Source organism: Schistocerca serialis, chromosome 1, assembly GCF_023864345.2.
Source record: "Schistocerca serialis cubense isolate TAMUIC-IGC-003099 chromosome 1, iqSchSeri2.2, whole genome shotgun sequence".
Classification (NCBI taxonomy): Eukaryota; Metazoa; Arthropoda; class Insecta; order Orthoptera; family Acrididae; genus Schistocerca; species Schistocerca serialis.
Genome location: NC_064638.1, coordinates 330,367,178 through 330,393,823, shown reverse-complemented (window position 1 = coordinate 330,393,823; position 26,646 = coordinate 330,367,178). Strand labels below are relative to the sequence as shown.

General features: G+C 42.4%; 1 protein-coding gene across 1 annotated transcript in view; it reads right to left on the bottom strand.

The window, feature by feature from the left end:
- LOC126469923 (protein furry) overlaps positions 1 to 26,646 on the bottom strand; it is a 1,144,124-nt gene that overhangs the window by 154,640 nt on the left and 962,838 nt on the right. Inside the window, exon 30 of the mRNA XM_050097322.1 lies at positions 946 to 1,075. Coding sequence (XP_049953279.1) covers positions 946 to 1,075 — 130 coding nt within the window. The remainder of the gene's footprint in view (positions 1 to 945; positions 1,076 to 26,646) is intronic.

Genomic DNA, 26,646 nt, shown 5'->3' with positions numbered 1-26,646 from the left:
AATATACATAACTGTAGAAGCACAACCAATTTTTTTTTTATAAAATCAATAAAAATGTATAATGAAACACTGGAAACTTCAGGTTGGAATGCCAATAACATTAGGAAAAGGATAGATTGCTATTCACTGTAAAGATGACCCATTGAGATGCAGACTGGCACAATGAAATGAGTATTACACATCATAGTTTTCAGCCAAAGCTTTCTTCAGCAAAGAAGCTGCTAGAGATAGCAGTAATGTGTGCATGAGGTGTGCTTGCTGTGTGAATGTGTGTATGTTTTTTGTTGAAGAAAGCTTTAGCGAAAAGCTATAATGTGCAATAGTCTTTTTGTTGTGCCTGTCTGCAACTCAACATGTCATCTTTAGGGTGAGTAGCAATCTATCGTTTTCCTAATATCGTTAAATTGTATAAAAATATAGACACTTGCTGAACTACCTAATTTAAGTGTAACAAATGAAAGACATGGCTACTATACAAGAACGTGTACTTCTCTGCTGTTGCCACAAAATAGATTAGCTAAAACTAACAATAGTCATAAGTATATGGCAATTAAAATATATAACAAATTGTCTAAAAATGGGTCAATCAAGCCTGACAAATTATTTAAAGACAATGTTCAGAACTTCTTGTTAACCAATCCATTCTATTCATTAGAAGAATTTTTAGAAATGCCTAAAATCAACTTAAATGTGTAAAAAAATTTTTTTTTTGTAAAATTGATAGGTTAAGTGAACTGACGAAGTCTATTGCATGTAACAATGCTGAATGACTAATAAAGAATCTGAATCTGACACAAAATTAAGATAAGCTGAAATACCCAGAAAATTCCACAAAAAAGATACACAAAATTGTTTATGTTTCTTTTTCATTGACATATTATTATGTGATCTACAGCTGAAGCTCTAAAGAAAATAATACAGAAATCTAAATATAAATTTGCCAACCTCGGGTTCAGTGCTTGGTGTGCAGAGGTCATCTGAAACCATTGGTGGACCACTAGCAGTCCTTGTTTTCTCTGTGCGAGGTGTTGGAAAGCCAGCCAGTGCTCGTAGTGCAGTATCTGACTTTGAAGTGCTGTAATAGATAGTAAAATACCAATTTATAAATCTATGGAAAACTGAGCCTATAGTATGTGAAATAGTAAACAAACAATTAAAGAGCTACGATCTGCATGTTTGTGGTGAGCATTTGAAATGTAAATAATTATTGAGAATTTAACTGTGTCTTCCATAACTACCTCCCCCTGCCCTACGAACCAGCGACCTTGGTGTGGTGGGATAGCTTGCTTGCTTCAATACAGATATTCATATCATATATGGAACCATATCACAGGGATGTGTGTGGAAAGGCCAGACTATTTGTATTTCTTTATTAATCCTGTAAATTGTGATGAAGTACATAGTTTGTACAAACGATATAGGATAAGTCAAGTTTGATTTATTACATTCAAGTTGAATACTGGTAACAAAATTACAAAAACAGTAAGACGATCGAAGGGATAGTGTGATTAACAATAATTATGTGATCAATTACACTGTTTTTCTTGGTGCTCCAAAAACCCAGAAACAGAATAGAAGCAGTGGTGAAGGAAGTACTCTTTTAGTTTGACTTTAAATTTCGGTAAATCTAGTATCTGTTTCAGAAAGGATGGCATGTGGTTGAATAAGATAATGCCAGCATGATACACTTCTCCCCTGCAAGTGTTTGTGCTTACTGAATTGACATGCAGGCAGTGCACGGAGAGTGGAAATCACAATTATGCTTCTAGATATTATCTTCTTTTAATATGCTTACTTTTATGATGATTAGTACTTTGCAGATGTATAAACAAGGAAGGGGCAGTATACTGAGACTCTTAAATATTGGTCTACACAAGTCTCTGCATTTAACATGTATTTTTATTCTAACAATGATTTTGGAGCCCAAAGGTTTTTTTGCTACATATGGAGTTCCACTAACAAACAGTTGTTAAAGAGGAGCAGCAGCCTTTTCAGTAGTTGCAGGGATGACAGTCTAGATGTCTGACAGATCAAGCCTTGTAACTTTCCTGAAGCTTGGGAAAGTGGCCAAGGATGACACTCATGACAAAAGTTTCAAATCACTCTGTGATCAAATCGCTTCCGTGTTTCATGCCATTTCCCCCGAATTTGTATGATGCTCTTTTCCTCACCAGCATCACTGCCCTCTTACAGGGGTTCCATGATCTCACAGTGTGGAATTGTGTTAAACTTAATGGTGGATACCACAATTCAAGTGATGATTTTGGGAGTAACCTTTACAAAATGCCTGGGGAGGCATTGAGAAAAATTGCTGGGTCTCAGTGGCTCACATTCGTGTTACCAATACAGGCTTGTGAGCTCCTGTCCCCATAAGCACCAGCAACCACAGAGTAGTCCATTGTGAGTGCAGGACTTACTTCATGATTCAAAACAAAGCAGACAGGGCTACTGCTGCTGCTGCTGCTAGGGCCAGAGTGATGTCAACGCAAAGTCTGATGACGTGAAGGACCATGATGTCATGAGACAATTCAGGGTGCAGCTGTCATCACCCAATATCACACTGATGATGGCACACCCAGCTGCAGTGGTGTTTGAGGGTGCAGCAAGTACATCATTGATGAACTGGGCTGTGGTGACGGATGCATCATCATTGGATCAGTTTACAATAGTTCTACTTTATGTTCAAAATTAGCAGCTTCAGATTATATCTATGTGTCCCTTGTTATATCACTATTTGCAGTGATGTCTTGTAATATCATATCCTACTGATCCATCGCGATATTTTCTTCGAGTGCATGTAGACACAAAGGTCGAAGATGATTGTGAGATAGTCCAGGGTGCAGCGAGCATGGCTGCATTGGCAAACGAGCTGATGTCTTCAGCCGACACCACATTGGTAATGGTGGACTGGGCTGTGTTGGTGTTTGCAGGTGTGGCAAATACAGTTGGGGCAATGAACGCATATGCATCATCATCATCATCATGTCTGGTTATGGAGTAGTAGTTGCAGGTGCAATCCTGATGCTCCACACGTCAATCACATGCGCAAGAGAAGAAGAAGAGGAGGAGGAGAAGGAAACTAACCATCAGTTTGCAACTATAATGAGCACACACACAAATATGGAAAAAATTCATCTTAAATGCATACCTGTACGATTACCAGAGTCAAATCAGGGTCACTTATCAGCCCATGTTGAGCTGACATAATAAGTATTTCTGTTAGGGTGTTTCATCTGTGCTGATTCTGTCAGTGCTGTTGCTGCTAGCAAGTCTCCAACTGGAATGACTCATCAAGCTGAAAGCCACATTCTGTTGCTTATTTCAGCCAATGGGAGATGACTAACATATCTCTAGTCACATGGTTTTAGGCAGGACAGCACTGGCTCACAGCTGCGGTATGCAATGCTATCTTACACTGTTTCAACCTGTGTTCTTAAAAACAGGATGATATTTCAGTGTTGGTGTGTGTGCTGGTCCATCACGTGGATGATGCATCCAGTGGTGGAAGAGAAGAATAATTTTCCAATACTTTGACACTTGCTGCATGCTGCAACCGGTATCTGCTGAGTACTATCCACGTATCAGACACTGCCGTCGGCTCTTTTCATAAAATACCATACACTTTAGTAATGTGCCTTTTGTAGATGCCAGGTAGTGCGGGATCCATTTATGTCATATGTAACCACCAGGTGTCAATCAAGTCTGGTAGCTACCATGCTACACACTGCTTCCGCAATAACAGTAATGTACGACAACACCTTAAAGATGCGCAGTGTCCAGTAACGGGCACTCATTACTATGCGCAGTCAGCCCATGGCTCTGAGCACACCAAACCACATTACAAATCGACAAAATTCATATCTAATGCTGCCCATATAAACTTTATAGCAAGTATCTAATAGCTTATTTTTAAAATAATAATAACAATAATAATGTTGTAGTAGTAGTAATATTTAATAGTAATAATGCATGACAGGCGACAACAGGCGCTTGCTGGCTGGCAGATCATGATACTAGGTGACCGTAACGAATTAGCAGATGCTGACTTAACTTTCCTCAGCATAACAATTATGGATATGAACAGTAATCCAGCTGACAGCATCTCCAAACTCCTCTCTCTCCAGTGTGCATTAATTCTCCTCTAACACAGTCATTTGTATAGGTGTCAAAATCAGTAGGTGTATTGCAGAACTGATACAGCTGGAGACAACAATCAAAAAAGGGTTAAAACCACGAGAAATGGTTTAAAAAATTAGACAACAGCTGAGCAACAGTATTAGGTGCTAATATAATGTGCAGGTAAAGTGTATGCTATCTGTGATCAGAAAACTTCTCACGATTTCATCTGTGTAGTGTCAGTATGTGATCCATATGTATCGCTTCTTGTATGTCATTTTACATTTCATCCAAAAAAAACAACATTATCTTTCCTCAAGCACGAAGGTCTAGTGGTAGTATAACGATTTCATCTTGTCACAGTGTTTCTCTAGAATGCACCATCTTTCCATCATTAAAGCAACTGCGGTGTCAATCTCTCTCTTATATGTAGTTGTTATATCAAGGACTACAGCCCCTATCTACAGCTTATTCTGATTACTCCACCTGCACAATGCTTTTTCATTTTTAAGTGTCTTGTGAGATCATGTCTCTCCCTCCCTCTGTATAAATTACAAACTCCATATATTTTTCCAAGGGGACTGCGAGCTCTCTCAATGTTTAGTGATGATCTCTGTCATTTTGGGGCAGACGGTACAGTGATTCTAATAGTTCTCTTCCTTCGTACAAATTTGTAGCTTTCTGAGAAAGATCCATGGGATTTCCAGACACTTTGAGCTATTGCTTGTGTCACAAAATTCGAATAATTCATATGTATAAATACAGGTATCCTGTAAAACCATGCAGTATTTGTATTGTACTGTATTAATGGCATTTTTAGCATTTTTCTATATTTTTCCCTTATTCCATATTTTTCCATATTCTACACATAAATGTAGAAGAGTAATTATGCTATTATTGCTTACATCTGAAATGCAAAAAATTCTACAAAGCTAAACTACTTTTGGTAAAAAATTGAGCAGTGGAAAACTTTATAGATAGGGCTCCCAATAAATGCAAGGTAGCATGGAAAATAATAAAACACAGGAATATACCAAAATGCACACAAACAGCTCTGTTTCAACACAAGGAATTAATACTAAAGCAACGAATTCATCTGCAATGGACCTTGTTGGGACACCACTGCCTGTTAACCTGGTATTTCAATGGAGGGCTGTCACACATGCTGATGTTATGAAAGCTCTATCCAAATTTTCAGATTCTCAAAGTATGGACAGTTATTGGTTATCGAATAACATCATTAAAAAGACAATACACTTAGTAGCCAAACCATTAGCTTTTATTTTTAATAAATGTGTGGAATTTGGAGTTTTTCCAGATGCACGTAAGGTATCGAAAGTTGTCCCAGTTCTTAAAAGAGGGGACAAACCTTTTCACCAAAGCTACAGACCAGTCTCCATTGTTCCAGTACTCTCAAACATATTTGAGGCACTGATACACACACAAATAAGCAGCTTGTTTGAAAAACACAATATCCTATGTAACAATCAGTTTGGTTTTTGCAAGGGGAGAAATACAATGGGGGTCATCTTGGAAATCATTCACCGAACCTTAACAGCTTTTGAAAACAATAACATGGTATCGCTGGTATTGTGTGACCTAAGCAAAGCTTTTGACTGCATTCCTGTTGATGTACTACTGAGGAAACTAGAGTTTTATGGGGCGAGAGGGTGCACTTTAGCTGTGACAAGTTCTTGTTTAAGCAACAGAAAATAATTTGTCTCAGTCAGAAATGTACATTCTTCCGTAATGGAAATTAGCACAGGTGTACCACAAGGGTCTATCCTTGGACCTATCTTCTTCATTGGAATTATCAATGATTTACCTAATAACATAGCCCACCCTGTCGTATGTTATGCTGAGAGTACAACACTACTTACCACAAATCAGAACATTTCAGATCTGAATAGCGTAACAAAAGAAACACTTGATAGGGCCCTGGACTGGTTTGGAGCCGATAACCTCCTGCGCAATCCTAATAAAACCTAGTAACTTTTAGTGGGGATATCAAATGAAGTAGGCAATAATTCAGTAAAACTCTTCGGTATTTACATTTACTCAATACTCTATTTGGAGGAATGTGTTAATCACGTATGTGAGAAAATATCACAGGTGGCATAACTTATGTGGAAACTAAGGGAGGTAGTGAGCTTGGAGTACCTTAGGATGACATACTTTGGGTTATTCCAGTCAGATATTTCATATGGTCTAATTATAATGGGGCACTCCCCTCACATCAAGAACATTTTGAAATTACAAAAAAGAGTCTTACACATAATATGTAAGAGAGGTCATAAGGAGCACTGTCATCCTCTTTTTCTCCCACTCAGAATATTCACAATTATAAATTTATACATATATGTGTCTGTACTCCATATTAAAAATAATATTTCAGAGTTTGTTGCCAGAGGGGAAATACATGAACATAACATTAGGGCAAAGGGTAATTTAGACATATCATGCCAAAGATTAGCAAGAACAGGAAATTCCCACAAAGTAAATCCACTCAAAATGTTCAATAAACTGCAAATTCATGTTCAGTCTATGGATATAAATTTTTAAAAATTAAGTGGTACAGTTGGTTGTCAGATCATTCATTTTATGACAATGAAGACTTCTTTGAGATGCCTGAGCAGGATATTAGCATTAAAACGTTTTTTGTAGTTAAACACATTACTTTAGAAGCTATCCTGGTGTAATTTGGTACACTGCGATGCTTAAAATGTATACTATAATGTATTGGCATTAGTTTATTTTATTATTATTTATGTACTACTACTTCCTGTATTATAAAATGATCTATGGTGAAAGATGGTTGTCAGCCTGTGTGCTGTTACTGGGGTTCAGTGAGCTAGTATTTAAATAGCAGCCTGCATCTTTCATTTTGTAACATAGATTATTAGTATCGACCTCAGCACTGTCGAAAAGACACCAGTGCTAGTTTCAGTTTTGTTGCTTACATTCATATTGTAGTTTTAGTAGTGTAGATTTACACTACTTGCAGCACTACAGTCAAGCAGTCTGAACAATCTACAGCAGCCAGATGGTAGTCTCAATTCACTGTCTGTGTGTTTGCTGTCCACTTGTGTTCAGTCAGATAGTATTTCTCTTAAGCTATAGTATTTCTCTTAAGCTATAGTTAGAATTCTGCAGAGCAGATTTTAGTGTTGGTTTATTCTCATTGTGTATGTCTGGTGTACATTCCAGTAGCACCACAGTCCAGTAGCTTTCTTTTTTTGGGGGGCTGTTTATACTTTCTCAGTTACACCTGACTGTCCTGTATTTTTTGACACCATCTTCAGGTTTTTACTATTGTGAGCAGACACAAGGAGAGCCGGCTGCTGTGCTGTTGCTCATAAACTGCTGGAAGCTGCATCAGCCACAGCCAACAGACTTCTGGCTACTGCTCACAGCAGCTACATCAGAGCACCAGTGACGAGACCTGCGACACCATTCGTACTATTGGAGCACCTGGTGATCTGGCTGTTGCTGCGTCTTCCAAAAGGCAACACCTGACTCGTCCACTTTCACTTAAAGAGTGAGTGGTGGACAGTGGTTTTTGTTTTGCATGTCACTGGGTGGGGTGGGGATGGGGGCTGAAAGAGGCAATGGGCCACATGGCTGGTTCCTAACATTTATCAACAGGTATGAGGTGCTACCCAGTGTTGATAATACTTCTGAGGCAGCATGGGATGTCTCTCCTGTAGGCCCAATGGCTGATTTTTCCTACCCAGTCTGGACAAGTGTAGAAAGTGGGTATGCAGTAATTGGGAGCTCCAGCATTAGGAGGGTATGGAGCCCTTCAGGGAAATAGCAGGCCAATGTGCCAATGTGCACTCGGTTTGTTTATGTGGGGGGGAGGGGGGCGGAGGAGGGAGGATGGGCTCATCCAAGATGTGGAGGCAACTCTGCCGGTGGGTATCGAGCGCACTGGGTGCAACTGGCTGCAAATAGTTGCACACATGTCGGCAAAAATGACACCTGTAACTTGCATTCTGGGACCATCTGGGATTCCTTTAGGAGGATGACTGATTTGGTGAAGTCAACTAGCATCGCATTGGGTGCATGCTAAGGTCACTATTTGTAGCATCATACCCAAGGTCGATTCTGCAACGGTATCAGGTACCGTACGAATTTCTCTATCACCGGTATCAGGTAGAGAATTGTAGGATTCCTCTTAATTTGTCAGTCGTGCACTACATGCAGATGTGGTTCTACGTTACAGGTGTACATGTGGCATGCAGGTCAGAGACGAACTGCCCGCCAACATCGAAGATACATCAGCTACAATGTTCTCAGAGAATGCTTGTCGCTGCAGATTGCATACAGAAAATGTTAATATTATTTTAGTAAACTGCAAGGAGCATCCAATGCCGAGATACTATTAGAAACAGAATATAGGTTGGACTCTGGAAGTGAATAGCAACGAAATCCAAGTTTCAGACTGGAATATTTATCGTAAGAACTTGTTAGTCGCCGATGGTGGTGATGAATTTATTGCAGTAAATTATTCGATGACATCTCATGAGTTTATCATGGATTCCGAATGGCGACTAATATGGTTGAAGTTAAGCATTAAAGACCGGTCAAAAATGTTAATCGGATGCCTTCATAGACCGCCTGGATCAGGAACTGCCCTCTGCCAACAGAGCGCTTCAGAGAAAACTTGCAGAATATCCTCTTTTCTAATAATTTCCGGATATGCAGCCGGATCCCGTCGACATTCTGCCACAATATTTCGGCCCAGAGACGTCCGGCCATCATCAGGTGAGTACACAACTACTGAAGAGCCCAGGTGCAGTCGCGGTATTTATGCCGCATCTCGCGCATGCGAAATGTACTGGCACCCTATAGCGCATGCGTCAGGTGTTGACATGCGCGGCGTAGCTGAGTTGTACGTGCTGCCCTCGGTGGTTAAAGTAAAAGATCATCTAGTCATTGAGTATCGAATGACGCCGTCGATTCCGCTGTGATTGTATAATTTTAATAACAGGGTTCCAATTTTTATCCAGCTGAAAGCTGTTGTCACGATTTATAAGATTATCGGCAAGACATATTTCCACTGATTCTTTGATTACGGAATCCCAAAATCCGGAAACCGGAGCCAAAATTTTTGTTCCATTGTATTCCATTGAATGTCCCAAAGAAATACAGTGCTCTGCTACTGCCGATTTTGACGGTTGCCGCAGACGGTGTACATCCTTCATGGACAGTTCTTGTTGTCTGACCAATGTATGCAGAGCCACATTTACAAGGAATTTTGTAGACGCCTGCTTTCTTCAGTTGTAAATCGTCTTTAACGGATCCAACCAGGGCCCGGTTCTTTGCTGGTGGACGGAAGATAACCTTGATTTTATTTTTCTTCAGTAGTCTGCCCATTTTCGACGTCACATTCCTGGCGTATGGAAGGAACGCAGTTGATTTATAGTCGTCATCAGCATCCTCAGTACGTTGCTTTTTGTTATGAAAGTTGCGCATGGCCTTCCTTATTTGGCGTGAAGTGTAGCCATTCGCTTCAAAAACCTTCTCCAAGTGTTCTAATTCTGCGTGGTGGTTCTCATCATCCGATATTACATGCGCTCGATGCATTAAGGTACTGAGAACACCGGCTGCTTTTGCTGGATGATGGCAGCTTGACGCCTGGAGATACAGATCTGTGTGAGTCGGTTTCAAATGGCTTTGAGCACTAACAGCTGAGGTCATCAGTCCCCTAGAATTTAGAACTACTTAAACCTAACTAACCTAAGGACATCACACTCATTCATGCGCGAGGCAGGATTCGAACCTGCGACCGTAGCGGTCGCGCGGTTCCAGACTGAAGCGCCTAGAACCGCTCGGCCACTCCGGCCGGCTGAGTCGGTTTCCTGATGACCCATCATTTTTACGGCGTACTAGCACGTCTAGAAACGGTAAAGTGCCATATTTTTCAATCTCCATCGTGAATTTAATGTTCTCATGTAATGAGTTTAAGCGAAGAAGGAATTTCTCCAGTTCCTGTCTGCCATGAGGCCATACAACAAAAGTATCATTTACGTACCGCCAGAAGACCGTAGGCTTTAAAACAGCAGACTCAAGTGCTTTCTCCTCAAAGTCCTTCATAAAGAGATTAGCTACCACAGGGGACAAAGGGCTCCCCATGGCGACGCCGACTGTTTGTTCAAAGAATTCGTCACTGAATAAAAAGTACGTTGAGCAGAGTATATGTTGAAACAAGGCTTTCAGTTCTGCACTGAATAAGTTACCAATAACATGTAACGATTCCATTAAAGGCACTTTAGTAAAAAGTGAGACCACATCAAAGCTGACTAATAAATCCGAGCTACTAAGCTTAGCACGTCCTTCAAACGACTGACAAAATCCTCGGAATTACGTATATGGTGGCAACACTTACCCACCTACGGCTTTAGTAGTGAGGCCAGATATTTTGCTGTAGAATAGGTCGCAGCACCATACGCCGGGAATGTGTCGTCGAAAATGGGCAGACTACTGAAGAAAAATAAAATCAAGGTTATCTTCCGTCCACCATCAAAGAACCGGGTCCTGGTTGGATCCGTTAAAGACGATTTACAACTGAAGAAAGCAGGCGTCTACAAAATTCCCTGTGAATGTGGCTCTGCATATATTGGCCAGACGACAAGAACCGTCCATGAACGATGTACAGAGCATGAAAGATACACCCGTCTGCGGCAACCATCAAAATCGGCAGTAGCAGAGCACTGTATTTCTTTGGGACATTCAATGGAATACAATGGAACAAAAATTTTGGCTCCGGTTTCCGGATTTTGGGATTCCGTAATCAAAGAATCAGTGGAAATACGTCTTGCCGATAATCTTGTAAATCGTGACAACAGCTTTCAGCTGGACAAAAATTGGAATCCTGTTATTAAAATTATACAATCACAGCGGAATCGACGGCGTCATTCGATACTCAATGACTAGATGATCTTTTACTTTAACCACCGAGGGCAGCACGTACAACTCGGCTATGCCGCGCATGTCAACACCTGACGCATGCGCTATAGGATGCCAGTACATTTCGCATGCGCGAGATGCGGCATAAATACCGCGACTGCACCTGGGCTCTTCAGTAGTTGTGTACTCACCTGATGATGGCCGGACGTCTCTGGGCCGAAATATTGTGGCAGAATGTCGACGGGATCCGGCTGCATACCCGGAAATTATTAGAAGAAGAAATACGCCGGGAAAATTTCAAAAGTTGCAGAATATCGTTAGTAACTTTCCTGATCATGCCGTTGTAATAGGCGATGACTTAAAATTGGCAGGTATAGATTGGGAAAGAGATGCACTCATATCTGGTGCTGTGGGGCAGCGTTGGATAAGAAGAAAATCTAGTGCTTCGCCGTCTTTTACGAGAGCCTGAAAACTATTTTAGTGGTTAGGCAGAAAGCTATGGAGAACACACTGACCATAGTTTCCAGTCTGCAAGTCCGTATTCTACTTGCACTAACTAAACGAAATGTTTCTGTTCTCCATTTTTTCAACGGGGTCAGGAACTATGATTTTTCAGTGAAAGTTTTGAGTTGTAACTGACTGAATTACATTTTGAAAAATTTCACAGGCAAAATAATATTCCTGACAATAACAATAATAATGTTCCCATCATAAACAACACTATGAGCTCTTCAGAGGCGACCTCTACTGCAAGTTCCAATTAAATGGTCTTTCGCCTTGACTTCTAATAATCGAAGTTAATTGCTCGCCACAAAAGTGGAAATTATATCACCACTTGCCATGCGGTTTTATTAACATTACAGGCACTTCTGTGAAATCAAAGCTATGCACGACGGTGTACAGTCCTCGCGAGTTCACTTCCTATTTGTGCCGAAAACATGCGTTTAGCAGCTGCAAAGCTGTGACATCATCCGGGGCAGCGCGTGAGCAGGTGTTGGACTAATAAGGACAGAGTGATAGCTGGGTGCGAAGTGTCAGTCACAACTTCTCTGGCCGTAGTTACATATGGGCGCAGCGGACTGCCAAAGGGAACATCTGCTGTATGCCCGGGTAGCAGCATCTAAATGGACGCTTTCTCGGACACATTTTATAACACTGTTGCGTATCAGTTTACAATCTTCGTAATTTTTATATGAAATGAGTGCAGTTGGCTTTAATTACAGAAAAAGTTTCAGCTCGACTGCATGTAAACTTTGCCGGCTCGAATTTTTAGAACGGAACTGACAGTAGAACGTAACCTCTGAACTACAACTTTAAGACATCTTGTATTTATTGTTATTTACACCAAAGTCTTGAAACTTATTATAACTTCATTATTTAATGCGTTTTATCAAGTGCTGTAATCAGAACTTTCTGTCATTAATGTAAATGATACTGAATATATCACAAAAATGGCTCTGAGCACTATGCGACTTAACTTCTCAGGTCATCAGTCGCCTAGAACTTAGAACTAATTAAACCTAACTAACCTAAGGACATCACACACATCCATGCCTGAGGCAGGATTCGAACCTACGACAGTAGCGGTCGCTCGGCTCCAGACTGTAGCGCCCAGAACCGCACGGCCACTCCGGCCGGCAATATATCACAAATACGGACTTTTTGATCCGAATTTAGTATTCAGTCTCGGAAACTATTAGAGGTAGCATAATGGGGTCACATAGTTAAGGTTTTTATATCAAACTGAAGCATCATACGAATTTTCACATTTCTGAGTCTAATATTTAGCGCCTTGAATTTTTCATAAAAGTACCGACTTTGACCAAAATATTGCTCCGATCACGTTGAGGCTTGTAGCAGCTGATTTTGATATACAACTACACAGTCTGAACAAATGGCTCTGAGCACTATGGGACTTAACATCTATGGTCATCAGTCCCCTAGAACTTAGAACTACTTAAACCTAACTAACCTAAGGACATCACACAACACCCAGCCATCACGAGGCAGAGAAAATCCCTGACCCCGCCGGGAATCGAACCCGGGCGTGGGAAGCGAGAACGCTACCGCACGACCACGAGATGCGGGCACAGTCTGAACAATTTTTGGCTTTCTAGCTTTATTATTTAGCGCCACTTGCTTTTTTATTTAAAACGATGTATTTAGGGAAACATATCCGATAACTCTGAAAGTTAACAATTTTAACATTAATATATTAAAGTATACATTGACAAAGTCTGGAAACGCTACGTCACTTTTTTAATTTCATTCATAGATTACGGCGCAATATTTTGTATGCTACGCACAAGCGCATTATGACGACGTGGCGCTACTAGCAGTGATGGCTCTGAGCACTATGGGACTTAACTTCTAAGGTCATCAGTCCCCTAGAACTTAGAACTACTTAAACCTAACTAACCTAAGGACACCACACACATCCATGCCCAAGGCAGGATTCGAACCTGCGACCGTAGCGGTCACGCGGTTCCAGACTGTAGCGCCTAGAACCGCACGGCCACCCCGGCCGGCTACCAGCAGTGAACTGGGATTACATCCCGGCACACTCGCTCACCTCTGCATCGCTTGTTTCGCCACAGTGCCAGAGACATAGATTCCTATGACATTATCCCGCATGTCTTGTCCGAAAATTACTTCGAGCAAATAATTAGAGAACCAAGGTTTTAGACGTCCTAGCAAGAAATAGGTCTGAACTCATCAAGTCACTAGACATAGAGAAAGGTATCAGTGTTGGCAGCAACGACTACGTGTGTTACAAGGAATACTAAGAAAGTTAGGAAAATCTTTTTGCTTAGGGAGAGTGACAGGATGCAAATTGTAGAGTATCTGAGTACTCAACACCAAATGTACTCAACATCAATTATTCAGCGCTGAGGACGATGTCGTGGCGCACAAATGAATAAAATTCAAAAGTATCGTTCAATAAGCCTTAGATAAATGTGTTCCGAGCAAGGTCTTAATAGATGGGAAAGACTCACGTGTTAAAAACAACAACTACGCAAACAAAGAGAGATTCATCATAGATTCAAGAGGAATCAAAACCAAGCAAAGGCCCAACGAAGCGAAAATGAGCGTAAGGAGAGCAATGCGACAAGCATTCTATGACTTTGAAAGTAAGATATTGTCACTCGATCTGACTAAAAACCTTAAGACGGTTTGGTCTTACGTAAAATCAGTACCCTGTTCTAAATCACCTATTTAGTGGCCATACTGGCACCGTTAAGGAAGACAACAGTGAGAAGGCCGAAATACTGAATTCGATCTTCCGAAATTTGTTACACTACGGAAGACCGTAGTACGATCCTACATTTCAATCATCGTATGAACATCAACATGGCAGATATTTAGATAACCAATCACGGGACAGGAAAGCAACTGCAATCGCTTAGTAGCGGATAGGTATCAGGACCAGATGAGATCACTGTAAGATTCAACAAAGTTTATGTGGAAGAAATTGCTCCCCTTCTAGCAACAGTTTATCGTAGTTATTTGGAGCAACGAGGGGTATGTAGCGAGTGGAACAAAGAGCAGGTCATTTCAGTTTTCAAGATGAGGCATAGAACAAATGCACATAATTGTAGGCCTATATCGTTGACGTCAATCTGTTGTAGAATTGTGCAACATGTTTCATGCTCAAGAATTGAGAGTTTTTGGACGACGAAAATCCCCTCTATAAAAATCAACATGGATTCCGCAAACAGAGATCCTGCGAAGCTTAGCTCGCTTGTTTCTTTCTCCACGAGATCCACAGCGCTGTAGACAACGCAGTTCAGGTTGATGCCGTGTTACTTGCCTGCAAGGAAGGCATTTGACAGCGAGCCGCACTGTCGCTTAGTGAAAAAAATACGAGCTGAGTATCGAATCAGATTTGCGACTGGATACAAGACTTCCTTGCAGATAGAACTCAATAGTCGCTCTTAATGGAACAAATTCGACAGATGTAAAGGTAATTTTCGGGGTACCACAAGAAAGTGCGGGAGGATCGTTGATGTTTACAATGTGTATAAATAATCTAACAGAATGCGGCGGAAGCTCTTAAAAGGATGTTTGCAGATGACGCGGTTGTCTAAAGTAAACTAGCGAAGCTAGAAGACAGTCTCGAGTTGTAGAATGACCTAAAGAGAATTGATGAATGGAGCAGGCTCTGGCAGTTATCTTGAACGTCAATAAATGTAACATATTACGAAGATATAGGGAAGGAAATCAATGACTGTACAACTATAATATTGATGACAAATTTCTGAACAGTCTACCGTGAAATATCTAGAAGTATAACTACCCCGAGCAAAATTAAGTGGAATGACCACATGAAACAAATTGCAGGAAAAGCAGATGCCACACAGATTCAAAGGATGAACCCGAAGAAATGTAACTCATCCACTGAAGAAGTGGCTTACAAGACGCTTGTTCGACCGATTCTTAAGTGCTGTTTATCAATCTGGGACCCTTAACAGGTAGGACTGATCGAAGAGATATAGAACATCCAACGAAGAGCGGCGCCTTTCGTCACGGGATCGTTTGGTTGGCGCAACAGTGTTACGGAGATACCCAACAAATTCTGTGGAAGACTATATAAGAGAGTGTTGTGCATCGTGGAGAGGTTTACTATTGAAATTTTGAGAGAGGTTGGGTTGAGTTGTTTGGAGGAAGACACCAAACATCGAGATCATCGGGCTCATCGGATTAGGGAAGAAGGGGGAAGGAAGTCGGCCGTGCCCTTTCAGAGGAACCATCCCAGCATTTGCCTGGAGCGATTTAGATTTCGAGAGAGACGGACAACATATTAGTCCCTCCCACATACATCTCAAGAAATGTCCACGACAGGAAAAGTCGAGAAATTAGAGATAACATGGAGATTTACCGACAATCATTCTTTGCATGCGCCATTCTTGAGCGGAAAAGGGAAGAGGGGATAAATCACTGGTACTGGGAGTACCCTCGGCCACACACCGTCAGGTATTGATGTAGATGCAAATGTTGATCCACACCGGTTAAGTCCAGGGTTGTTGTTGTTGTTGTTGTTGTTGTTGTTATCTTCAGTCCAGAGACTGGTTGGATGCAGCTCTCCATGCCACTCTATCCTGTGCAAGGTTCTTCATCTCCAGATACCTACTGCAAACGACATCCGTCTGAATCTGCTTAGTGTATTCATCTCTTGGTCCCCCTCTACGAATTTTACCTTCCACGCTGCCCTCCATTATTAAATTGGTGATCCGTTAATGCCTCAGAACATGTCCTACGAATTGATCCCCTCTTCTAGTCAAGTTGTGCTACAAACTTCTCATCTCCCCAATCCTATTCAATACCTCCTCATTAGTTATGTGATCTACACATCTAACATTCAGCATTCTTCTGTAGTACCACATTTCGAAAGCTTCTATTCTCTTCTTGTCTAAACTATTTATCGTCCATGTTTCACTTCCAAACATGACTACACTCCATAAAAATGCTTTCAGAAACGACTCCCTGACACTTAGATCTATACTCGATGTTAACAAACTTCTGTTCTTCAGAAACTCTTTCCTTCCCACTGCCAGTCTACATTTTATATTCTCTCTACTTCCACCATCATCAGTTATTTTGCTACCGAAATATTAATAGTCACCTACTACTTTAAGTGTCTCATTTCCAAACCAAATTCCCTCAGAATCACCTGATTTAATTCGACTACATTCCATTATCCTCGTTCTGCTTTTGTTGAGGATCTTACATCCTCCTTTCAAGACACTGTCCATTCCGTTCAACTGCTCTTCCAGGTCCTTTGCTGTCTCTGACAGAATTACAATGTCATCGGCAAACCTCGAAGTTTTTATTTCTTCCCCATGGATTTTAACTCCTACTCCAAATTTTTCTTTTGTTTCCTTTACTGTTTGCTCAGTAGATAGATTGAATAACATCGGGGATAGGCTACAACACTGTCTCACTCCCTTCCCAACCACTGATTCCCTTTCACGCCCCTCGACACTTATAACCGCCATGTGGTTTCTGTACAAATTGTAAATAGCTTTTCGCTCCCTGTATTTGACACCTGCCACCTTCGGAATTTGAAAGAGAGTAGTCCAGTCAACATTGTCAAAAGCTTTCGCTAAGTCTACAAATGCTAGAAACGTATGTTTGCCTTTCCTTAATCTATCTTCTAAGGTAAGTCGTAGGGTCAGTATTGCCTCACGTGTTCCAACATTTCTACGGCTTCTACCAGTTTTTCCATTCGTCTGTAAAGAATTCGGGTAAGTATTTTGCAGCCGTAACTTATTAAACTGATAGTTCGGTAGTTTTCACACCTGTCAACACCTGATTTCTTTGGAATTGGAATTACTATATTCTTCTTGAAGTCTCAGGGTATTTCGCCTGTCACATACATCTTACTCACCAGATGGTAGAGTTTTGTAATGGCTTGCTCTCCCAAGGCTATCAGTAGTTCTAATAGAATGTTGTCAACTCCCGGGGCCTCGTTTCGACTCAGGTCTTTCAGTGCTCTGTCAAACTGTCCATGCAGTATCACATCCCCCAATTCATCTTCATGTACCTTCCACCTCCACAATATTGTCCTCAAGTACATCGCTCTTGTACAGACCCTCCATACACTCCTTCCACCTTTCTGCTTTCCCGTCTTTGCTTAGTATTGGTTTTCCTTCTGAGCCCTTGATATTCATACAATTGGTTATTTTTCTCCAGAGGTCTCTTTAATTTTCTTGTAGGCAGTATCCATCTTACCCCTAGTGATATATGCCTCTACATCCTTACATTTATCCTCTAACCATCCTTGCCTAGCCATTTTGCACTTCCTGTCGATCTCGTTTTTGAGACGTTTGTATTCCTTTTTGCCTGCTTCATTTACTGCATTTTTATATTTTTTCCTTTCATCAATTAAATTCAATATCTCTTCTGTTACCCAAGGATTTCTACTAGTCCTCGTCTTTTTACCTACTTGATCCTCTGCTGCCTTCACTATTTCATCTCTCAAAGCTATCCATTCTTCTTCTACTGTATTTCTTTCCCCCGTTCCCTTGCGCTCTCTCTGAAACTCTGTACAACCTCTGGTTCATTCAGTTTATCCAGGTCCCATCTTCTAACATTTCCGCCTTTTTGCGGTTCCTTCACTTTTAATCTACAGTTCATAAATAATACATTGTAGTCAGAGTTCACAACTGCCCCTGAAAATGTCTTCCAATTTAAAACCTTGTTCCTAAATCTCTGTCTTACCATTATATGTCTATCTGAAAACTTCCAGTGTCTCCAGGCCTCTTCCACGTATACAACTTTCTTTCATGATTCTTAAATTAAGTGTTAGTAATGATTAAGTTATGCTCTGTGCAAAATTCTACCAGGCGGCTTCCTCTTTCATTCCTTACCCCCACTCCATATTCACCTGCTACTTTTCCTTCTCTTCCTTTCCCTACTATCGAATTCCAGTCCCCAATGACTATTAAATTTTCGTCTCCCTTCACTATCTGAATAATTTCTTTTATTTCGTCATACATTTCTTCAATCTCTTCGTCATCTGCGGAGCTAGTTGGCACATAAACTTGTATTACTGCGGTAGGTGTGTGCTTTGTGTCTACCTTGGATACAATGATGCGTTCACTACACTGTTCGTAGTAGCTTACCCGCGTATCTATTTTTTTTTAGTCATCATTAAACCTACACCTGCATTACCCCTATTTGATTTTGTATTTATAACCCTGCCACCGAACTTTACTAATTCCCACTATATCTAACTATAATCTACTCATTTCCCTTTTTAAATTTTCTAACCTATCTGCCAGATTAAGGGATCTGACATTTCACGCTCCGATCCGCAGAACGCCAGTTTTGTTTCTCCTGGTAATGACGTCCTCCTGTGTAGTCCCCGCCCGGAGTCCAGGGTAGCATACTAATATGGATCCATCCTGCGGTAGGTCCGAGGTAGTGTCCAGAAGTGCATCCAACCACGTATGATCCGGGGTAGCGTCCGAGGGTGGATCCGCAAGAGTAAAGTCGTGGAGGAGGGTATAGGGAGTGGGGGAGGGGGATGGGCAAGGGAAACCGTCATATAAAATTGCGTTACTGACAAGGGAACCTCCCCATCGCACCCCCCTCAGATTTAGTTGTAAGTTGGCACAGTGGATAGGCCTTGAAAAACTGAACACAGATCAATCGAGAAAACAGGAAGAAAATGTGTGGAAGTATGAAAAAAATAAGCAAAATATACAAACTGAGTAGTCTATGCAAATCATATGCCACATCAAGGACAGCTTCAGCGCACGAGCGCCGTGGTCCCGTGGTTAGCGTGAGCAGCTGCAGTACGAGAGGTCCTTGGTTCAAGTCTTCCCTCGACTGAAAATTTTAATTTTTTATTTTCAGACAATTATTATCTATCCGTCCGTCCGTCCGATGCGATCACTCTTTTGGGAGTGATCATCCACAAGAAAACCTAAATCGTGCAAGGTAGAAGAATCTTTTTACCCATTCGCCAAGTGTACAAGTTAGGCGGGTCGACAACATATGCCGTCACCAGTGTCGTATAGTACATATCAGACGTGTTTTCCTGTGGAGGAATCGGTTGACCTATGACCTTGCGATCAAACTTTTTCGGTTCCCAGTGGATAGGCACGTCCTTTCGTTTACTAATCGCACGGTTTAGCGGTGCGGTCGCAAAACACAGGCACTAAACTTATTACAGTGAACAGAGACGTCAATGAACGAACGGACAGATAATAATTGTCTGAAAATAAAAAATTAAAATTTTCACTCGAGGGAAGACTTGATCCAAGGACCTCTTGCACTGTAGTTGCTCACGCTAACCACGGGACCACGGCGTTCATGAGCTTGTATTCTCCAAGATGTTGCATATCATATGCATAGACCACTCAGTTTGTGTATTTTGCTTATTTTTTTCATAGTTCCACACAACTTCTTCCTGTTTTCTCGATTGATCTGTGTTCAGTTTTTCAAGGCCTATCCACTGTGCCAACTTATAACTACATCTGAGGGGGGTGCGATGGGGAGGTTCCCTTGTGAGTTATGTGCGAGTTCAAAATAGGATAATGCCACAACTCAACCTCCACAGAAATCCATCTACGAGCATCCATTTTAACGTTGGCTTTGCACTTGTGTTATGTGGGTTGACATTTGTAAGAAGTATAGTTTGGAGATACCCTGGCTGGGATGGAACCCTGTATCACTCTTGGACGGTAAAATACCAACCCACACTTGGTAATGTTAGCAACAACAGCGTAATTATACTTGTACATCTACATACAGAATATGGAAAAATTGGAAAATATGGAAAACCCGAAAGTGCAAAAATGTGGATAAATATGGGAAAAACGGAAAAGTGTAAAAAAAGCATAAATGCAGGTACGATATAGTCATAAATGATATCTGTGTTTATACATATGAATTATTTGAATTTTGTGATACAAACAATAGATCAAAGGGTCCGAAGATGCCTTGGATACTTTCTCAGAAAGTTAAAAATTTGTACCAAGGAAGAGAACTATTAGAATCACAGCACCATCTGCCCCAAAATGACAGAGATCTGCGCTACACGTTGAGAAAGCTCGCAGACTCCTTGGAAAAATATATCTAGATTGTTATTTATGCAGAGGGAGGGAGAGACATGATCTCACAATCATACTTAAAAATAAAAAAGCATTGTGCAGATGGAGTAATCGGAATACGCGATAGACAAGGGCTGTAGGTTATTAACGTAACGACTGGACCCAACAGAGAGAGATTCATACCGCAGTTGCTTTAATAATGGAAAGATAGTGCGTTCTAGAGAAGTACTGTGACAAGATGAAATTGGCATACTACCACTAGACCTTTGTGCGTGAGGAAAGATATTTTATTTATTTTTATTTGGACTGTGAATGCTGTGATATTCTCTCCCCCAACATGCGAGTTGCAAGTCATAGACATACTTGGATGCAATGTAAAGTGACACAATTTCACATACGAGAAGAGATACATATAAATCACATATTGACGCTACTCAGATGAAATCACGAGAAGTTTTCTGATCACAGGTATAGCATAAATTTTATCTGCACGACTTAGATTAGCACCTAAAATTGTTTCAAATGTACCAATTCCACAATGAATTTGCGAAGCCAATTATCGCCGGGCCCAGGTTACGTTACATGGACACAGACAGTTTCATCTCCTGGGTGGAAGGCTGCGGTTCATGCGAAGTAATTAGGTACAATCACGAAGAATTCGACAAGTTTGGATATGCGGTCGATAATCCTTTTGGGATAACACCACAAAACGAAACGGTTATCGGCCCGGTGAAAGACAAGGCAAATAGTTTATAGACTGTGGAGTTCGTAGGGCTTAGGTCAAAGATGTACGCATACCATATAGATGCAGATGCCACCCAGTGGCAGGCTAAGGGAATGCATCGAGTGGTCTCAAGGCCTTTCTGAATCGAGGATTAAAAGATGTGCCTGCTCGTTGGCGTCGGCAGCGGTCCACATGTGGCAGACCAAGTAGTCTTTCTACTGAGACACACGAGGTACATATTGCAACGCAGCGGAAAGTTGGGCTGTCGCATCATGACAACAAATGATCCATGTGTGGGGACGGGATAGGGACTTCCCTGTTCTTACTCTATTCATTCAGTGTTCAGCGTGTGGCTGGTTAATTTATTTGTAAATAGTGGATATATATATATATATATATATATATATATATATATATATATACTCCTAAAAAATTGAAATAAGAACACCGTGAATTCATTGTCCCAGGAAGGGGAAACTTTATTGACACATTCCTGGGGTCAGATAAATCACATGATCACACTGACAGAACCACAGGCACATAGACACAGGCAACAGAGCATGCACAATGTCGGCACTAGTACAGTGTATATCCACCTTTCGCAGCAATGCAGGCTGCTATTCTCCCATGGAGACGATCGTAGAGATGCTGGATGTAGTCCTGTGGAACGGCTTGCCATGCCATTTCCACCTGGCGCCTCAGTTGGACCAGCGTTCGTGCTGGACGTGCAGACCGCGTGAGACGACGCTTCATCCAGTCCCAAATATGCTCAATGGGGGACAGATCCGGAGATCTTGCTGGCCAGGGTAGTTGACTTACACCTTCTAGAGCACGTTGGGTGGCACGGGATACATGCGGACGTGCATTGTCCTGTTGGAACAGCAAGTTCCCTTGCCGGTCTAGGAATGGCAGAACGATGGGTTCGATGACGGTTTGGATGTACCGTGCACTATTCAGTGTCCCCTCGACGATCACCAGTGGTGTACGGCCAGTGTAGGAGATCGCTCCCCACACCATGATGCCGGGTGTTGGCCCTGTGTGCCTCGGTCGTATGCAGTCCTGATTGTGGCGCTCACCTGCACGGCGCCAAACACGCATACGACCATCATTGGCACCAAGGCAGAAGCGACTCTCATCGCTGAAGACGACACGTCTCCATTCGTCCCTCCATTCACGCCTGTCGCGACACCACTGGAGGCGGGCTGCACGATGTTGGGGCGTGAGCGGAAGACGGCCTAACGGTGTGCGGGACCGTAGCCCAGCTTCATGGAGACGGTTGCGAATGGTCCTCGCCGATACCCCAGGAGCAACAGTGTCCCTAATTTGCTGGGAAGTGGCGGTGCGGTCCCCTACGGCACTGTGTAGGATCCTACGGTCTTGGCGTGCATCCGTGCGTCGCTGCGGTCCGGTCCCAGGTCGATGGGCACGTGCACCTTCCGCCGACCACTGGCGACAACATCGATGTACTGTGGAGACCTCACGCCCCACGTGTTGAGCAATTCGGCGGTACGTCCACCCGGCCTCCCGCATGCCCACTATACGCCCTCGCTCAGAGTCCGTCAACTGCACATACGGTTCACGTCCACGCTGTCGCGGCATGCTACCAGTGTTAAAGACTGCGATGGAGCTCCGTATGCCACGGCAAACTGGCTGACATTGACGGCGGCGGTGCACAAATGCTGCGCAGCTAGCGCCATTCGACGGCCAACACCGCGGTTCCTGGCGTGTCCGCTGTGCCGTGCGTGTGATCATTGCTTGTACAGCCCTCTCGCAGTGTCCGGAGTAAGTATGGTGGGTCTGACACACCGGTGTCAATGTGTTCTTTTTTCCATTTCCAGGAGTATATATATACTCTATTCATTGAGTGGTCAGCGTGTGGCTGGTTAATTTATTTGTATATAGTGGTTAAATATTGTATGTAGTTACTTGGGTATGTGGTTTTTTTCTTCCTTGCCTCTGCTAGTCTAACTTCAACATATACACTACTGGCCATTAAAATTGCTACTCCAAGAAGAAACGCAGATTATAAACGGGTATTCATTGGACAAATATATTATACTAGTACTGACATGTGATTACATTTTCACGCAATTTGGGTGCATAGGTCCTGAGAAATCAGTACCCAGAACCACCAACTCTGGCCGTAATAACGGCGGAGGAGGAGGAGATTAGTGTTTAACGTCCCGTCGACAACGAGGTCATTAGAGACGGAGCGCAAGCTCGGGTGAGGGAAGGATGGGGAAGGAAATCGGCCGTGCCCTTTCAAAGGAACCATCCCGGCATTTGCCTGAAGCAATTTAGGGAAATCACGGAAAACCTAAATCAGGATGGCCGGAGACGGGATTGAACCGTCGTCCTCCCGAATGCGAGTCCAGTGTGCTAACCACTGCGCCACCTCGCTCGGTCGTAATAACGGCCTTGATACGCCTGGGCACTGAGTCAAACAGAGCTTAGATGGCGTGTACAGGTACAGCTGCCCACGCAGCTTCAACACGATACTACAATTCATCAAGAGTAGTGACTGGAGTACTGTGACGAGCCAGTTGCTCGGCCACCACTGACCAGACGTTTACAATTGGTGCGAGATCTGGAGAATGTGCTGGCCAGGGCAGCAGTCGAACATTTTCTGTATCCAGAAAGGCCCGTACAGGGACTGCAACATGCGGTCGTGCATTATCCTGCTGAATTGTAGGGTTTAACAGGGATCTAATGAAGGGTAGAGCCACGGGTCGTAACACATCTGAATGTAACGTCCATTGTTCAAAGTGCCGTCAATGCGAACAAGAGGTGACCGAGACGTGTAACCAATGGCACCCCATACCATCACGACGGGTGATACGCCAATATGGCGATGACAAATACACGCTTCCAATGTGCGTTCACCGCGACGTCGCCAAACACGGATGCGACCATCACGATGTTGTAAACAGAACCTGGATTCATCCGAAAAAGTGACGTTTTGCCATTCTTGCACCCAGCTTCGTCGTTGAGTACACCATCGCAGGCGCCCCTGTCTGTGATGCAGCGTCAAGGGTAACCGCAGCCATGGTCTCCGAGCTCATAGTCCATGCTGCTGGAAACGTCGTCGAACTTTTGGTGCAGATGATTGTCGTCTTGCATACGTCCCCATCTGTTGACTCAGGGATCGAGACGTGGGTGCACGATCCGTTACGCCATGCGGCCAAATGCCGGGCATTTCGACTGCTAGTGATACGAGGCCGTTGGGATCCAGCACGGCGTTCCGTATTACCCTCCTGAACCCACTGGTTCCATATTCTGCTAACAGTCATTGGATCTCGACCAACGCGAGCAGCAATGTCTCGGTACGATAAATCGCAATCGCGAAAGGCTTCAATCCGACCTTTATCAAAGTCGGAAACGTGATGGTACGCATTTCTCCTCCTTACACGAAGCATCACAACAACGTTTCACCAGGTAACGCCGGTCAACTGCTGTTTGTGTATGAGAAAACGGTTGGAAACTTTCCTCATGTCAGCATGTTGTAGGTGTCGCCACCGGCGCCAACCTTGTGTGAATGCTCTGAAAAGTTATTCATCTGCATATCAGAGCATCATCTTCCTGTCGGTTAAATTTCGCGTCTGTGGCACGTCATCTTCGTGGTAAGATTAGGATGTAAATAACGTATAAAAGAGTAACAAGCGCATACAGAAAAAAATAGGAAACGTAGTATGTAAGCTACTAGTGTAAATAAATGTATCTGGTGGTCAAAAGTCATTAGAAAACAACAGCTTTGCAATTTATTGTAAATAAAAGCATATAAAAATTGGTAAGAAGCGACAATAAATTATTGTAAAAGGATTGTATTGCAAAAAATGTTAATAATAAACGGTTGTTTAATTTGTTGTATAGTGTTGTCGTTTACAAACACTTCTAGTACAGAATTATTGTTAATAGTAATTTGTTTATAACAAACCTGAACCCTTATCCATGACACACAGACTTCAAATGAGAAAACCTGTGCAACTGAACTAATTATAAACGGTGGTACGGAAGAGGGGGAGCATAATCTAATTGGGAAATGGGGGGAGCGGTTTTCGCCATTTCATTGTGCTCCTATTGATCCAGGTGTTTATCGCCAGTTTTATATCACGTGACCAGTATCAAGTTAGTCTCGACCTAGTCCATTTGCCTAAGGTGCATGGGTATGGTGGGGTCCCCTGGGCGATCCTGAATATAACTCGCAGAATTGGCAGGATGGGGGTTCTCCTAGGTAACCTTGATCAACTGTCGGTGATTTCTAGACGGGAGGAGTGGCAGGAGGGGAGATGAACTTGACAGCCACACACCGTTGGGTGGCTTGCGGAGTATAAATGTAGATGTAGACTCCCTGGCTGACCTCAATCAAGTGATTCGCTGCCAGGAGGTGGGGGGGGGGGGAGAAGGGGAGATGACGTTGAGTATGACTAGCACAAGTGTGTAGTCTGTCACGAAAGTCGTTATCAGTGTCCTTGAGATAATATTGTTAGCTGCGCTTCGCCCCTGGGCTTGTTCTTTCTATACCGTCCTACTTACAGCACTTTCCTTGTGGACTTCTTAATCGCCTGTAGAGTGCTGAGTTCAGCAGTGAGAAGACCATCTTTTCGCAATTTGTGTTCACAAACATCCGGGATTAACTTCGATAAACTCCACAAAAATTACTTCCTACAATAATGCATTTTTGTATTTTCTGAAAAATTTTAAATTTCCATGCTCTGAAAGGAAAAAAAGAGTACTGAAGGAACAAACTTTATCAATTTTTGCAACTGTGTTGAGAGTCAGCGTCTAAAATTGTTACCCAAAACCAGTTTATTTCTTCCGTTTTCTAACTTCACAAATGGTTCAAATGGCTCTGAGCACTATGGGACTTAACTTTGAGGTCATCAGTCACCTAGAACTTAGTAGCACTAAAGTGCGCGTCATTTATGTTGGCGGTCGAGTTTAGGTTCGTTCTGCGCATCTGACGTCACAAAACACAGTCAGCCAATGAACAGAGAACGACGTTGCCACATCTCGACTGCAGTGCAGAGCATGGACGAGTGTCTTCAGTTTTAGAAACGTTCAGTCATAAATAAAGTAATAGAACAAAAGCAATGTCTTGATAGCAGACATTCTTTTATAGAAAGTTTGGAAAACGCATTCTTTATACCAATTGCTTCATATTCTATTAATTAATTAAACCAAACAAGCAATAAGACTCCTAATTCAGGCGATAGCAAGGAATGGTGTTTGTATCATTCTCACGAACCGCTTTTTCGCAATAAAGAACAGCGGTAATTGTTTATTTCCTATTGTACTTCGACGAAGCGTGAGTAATTCATAGTCATACCAACAGTG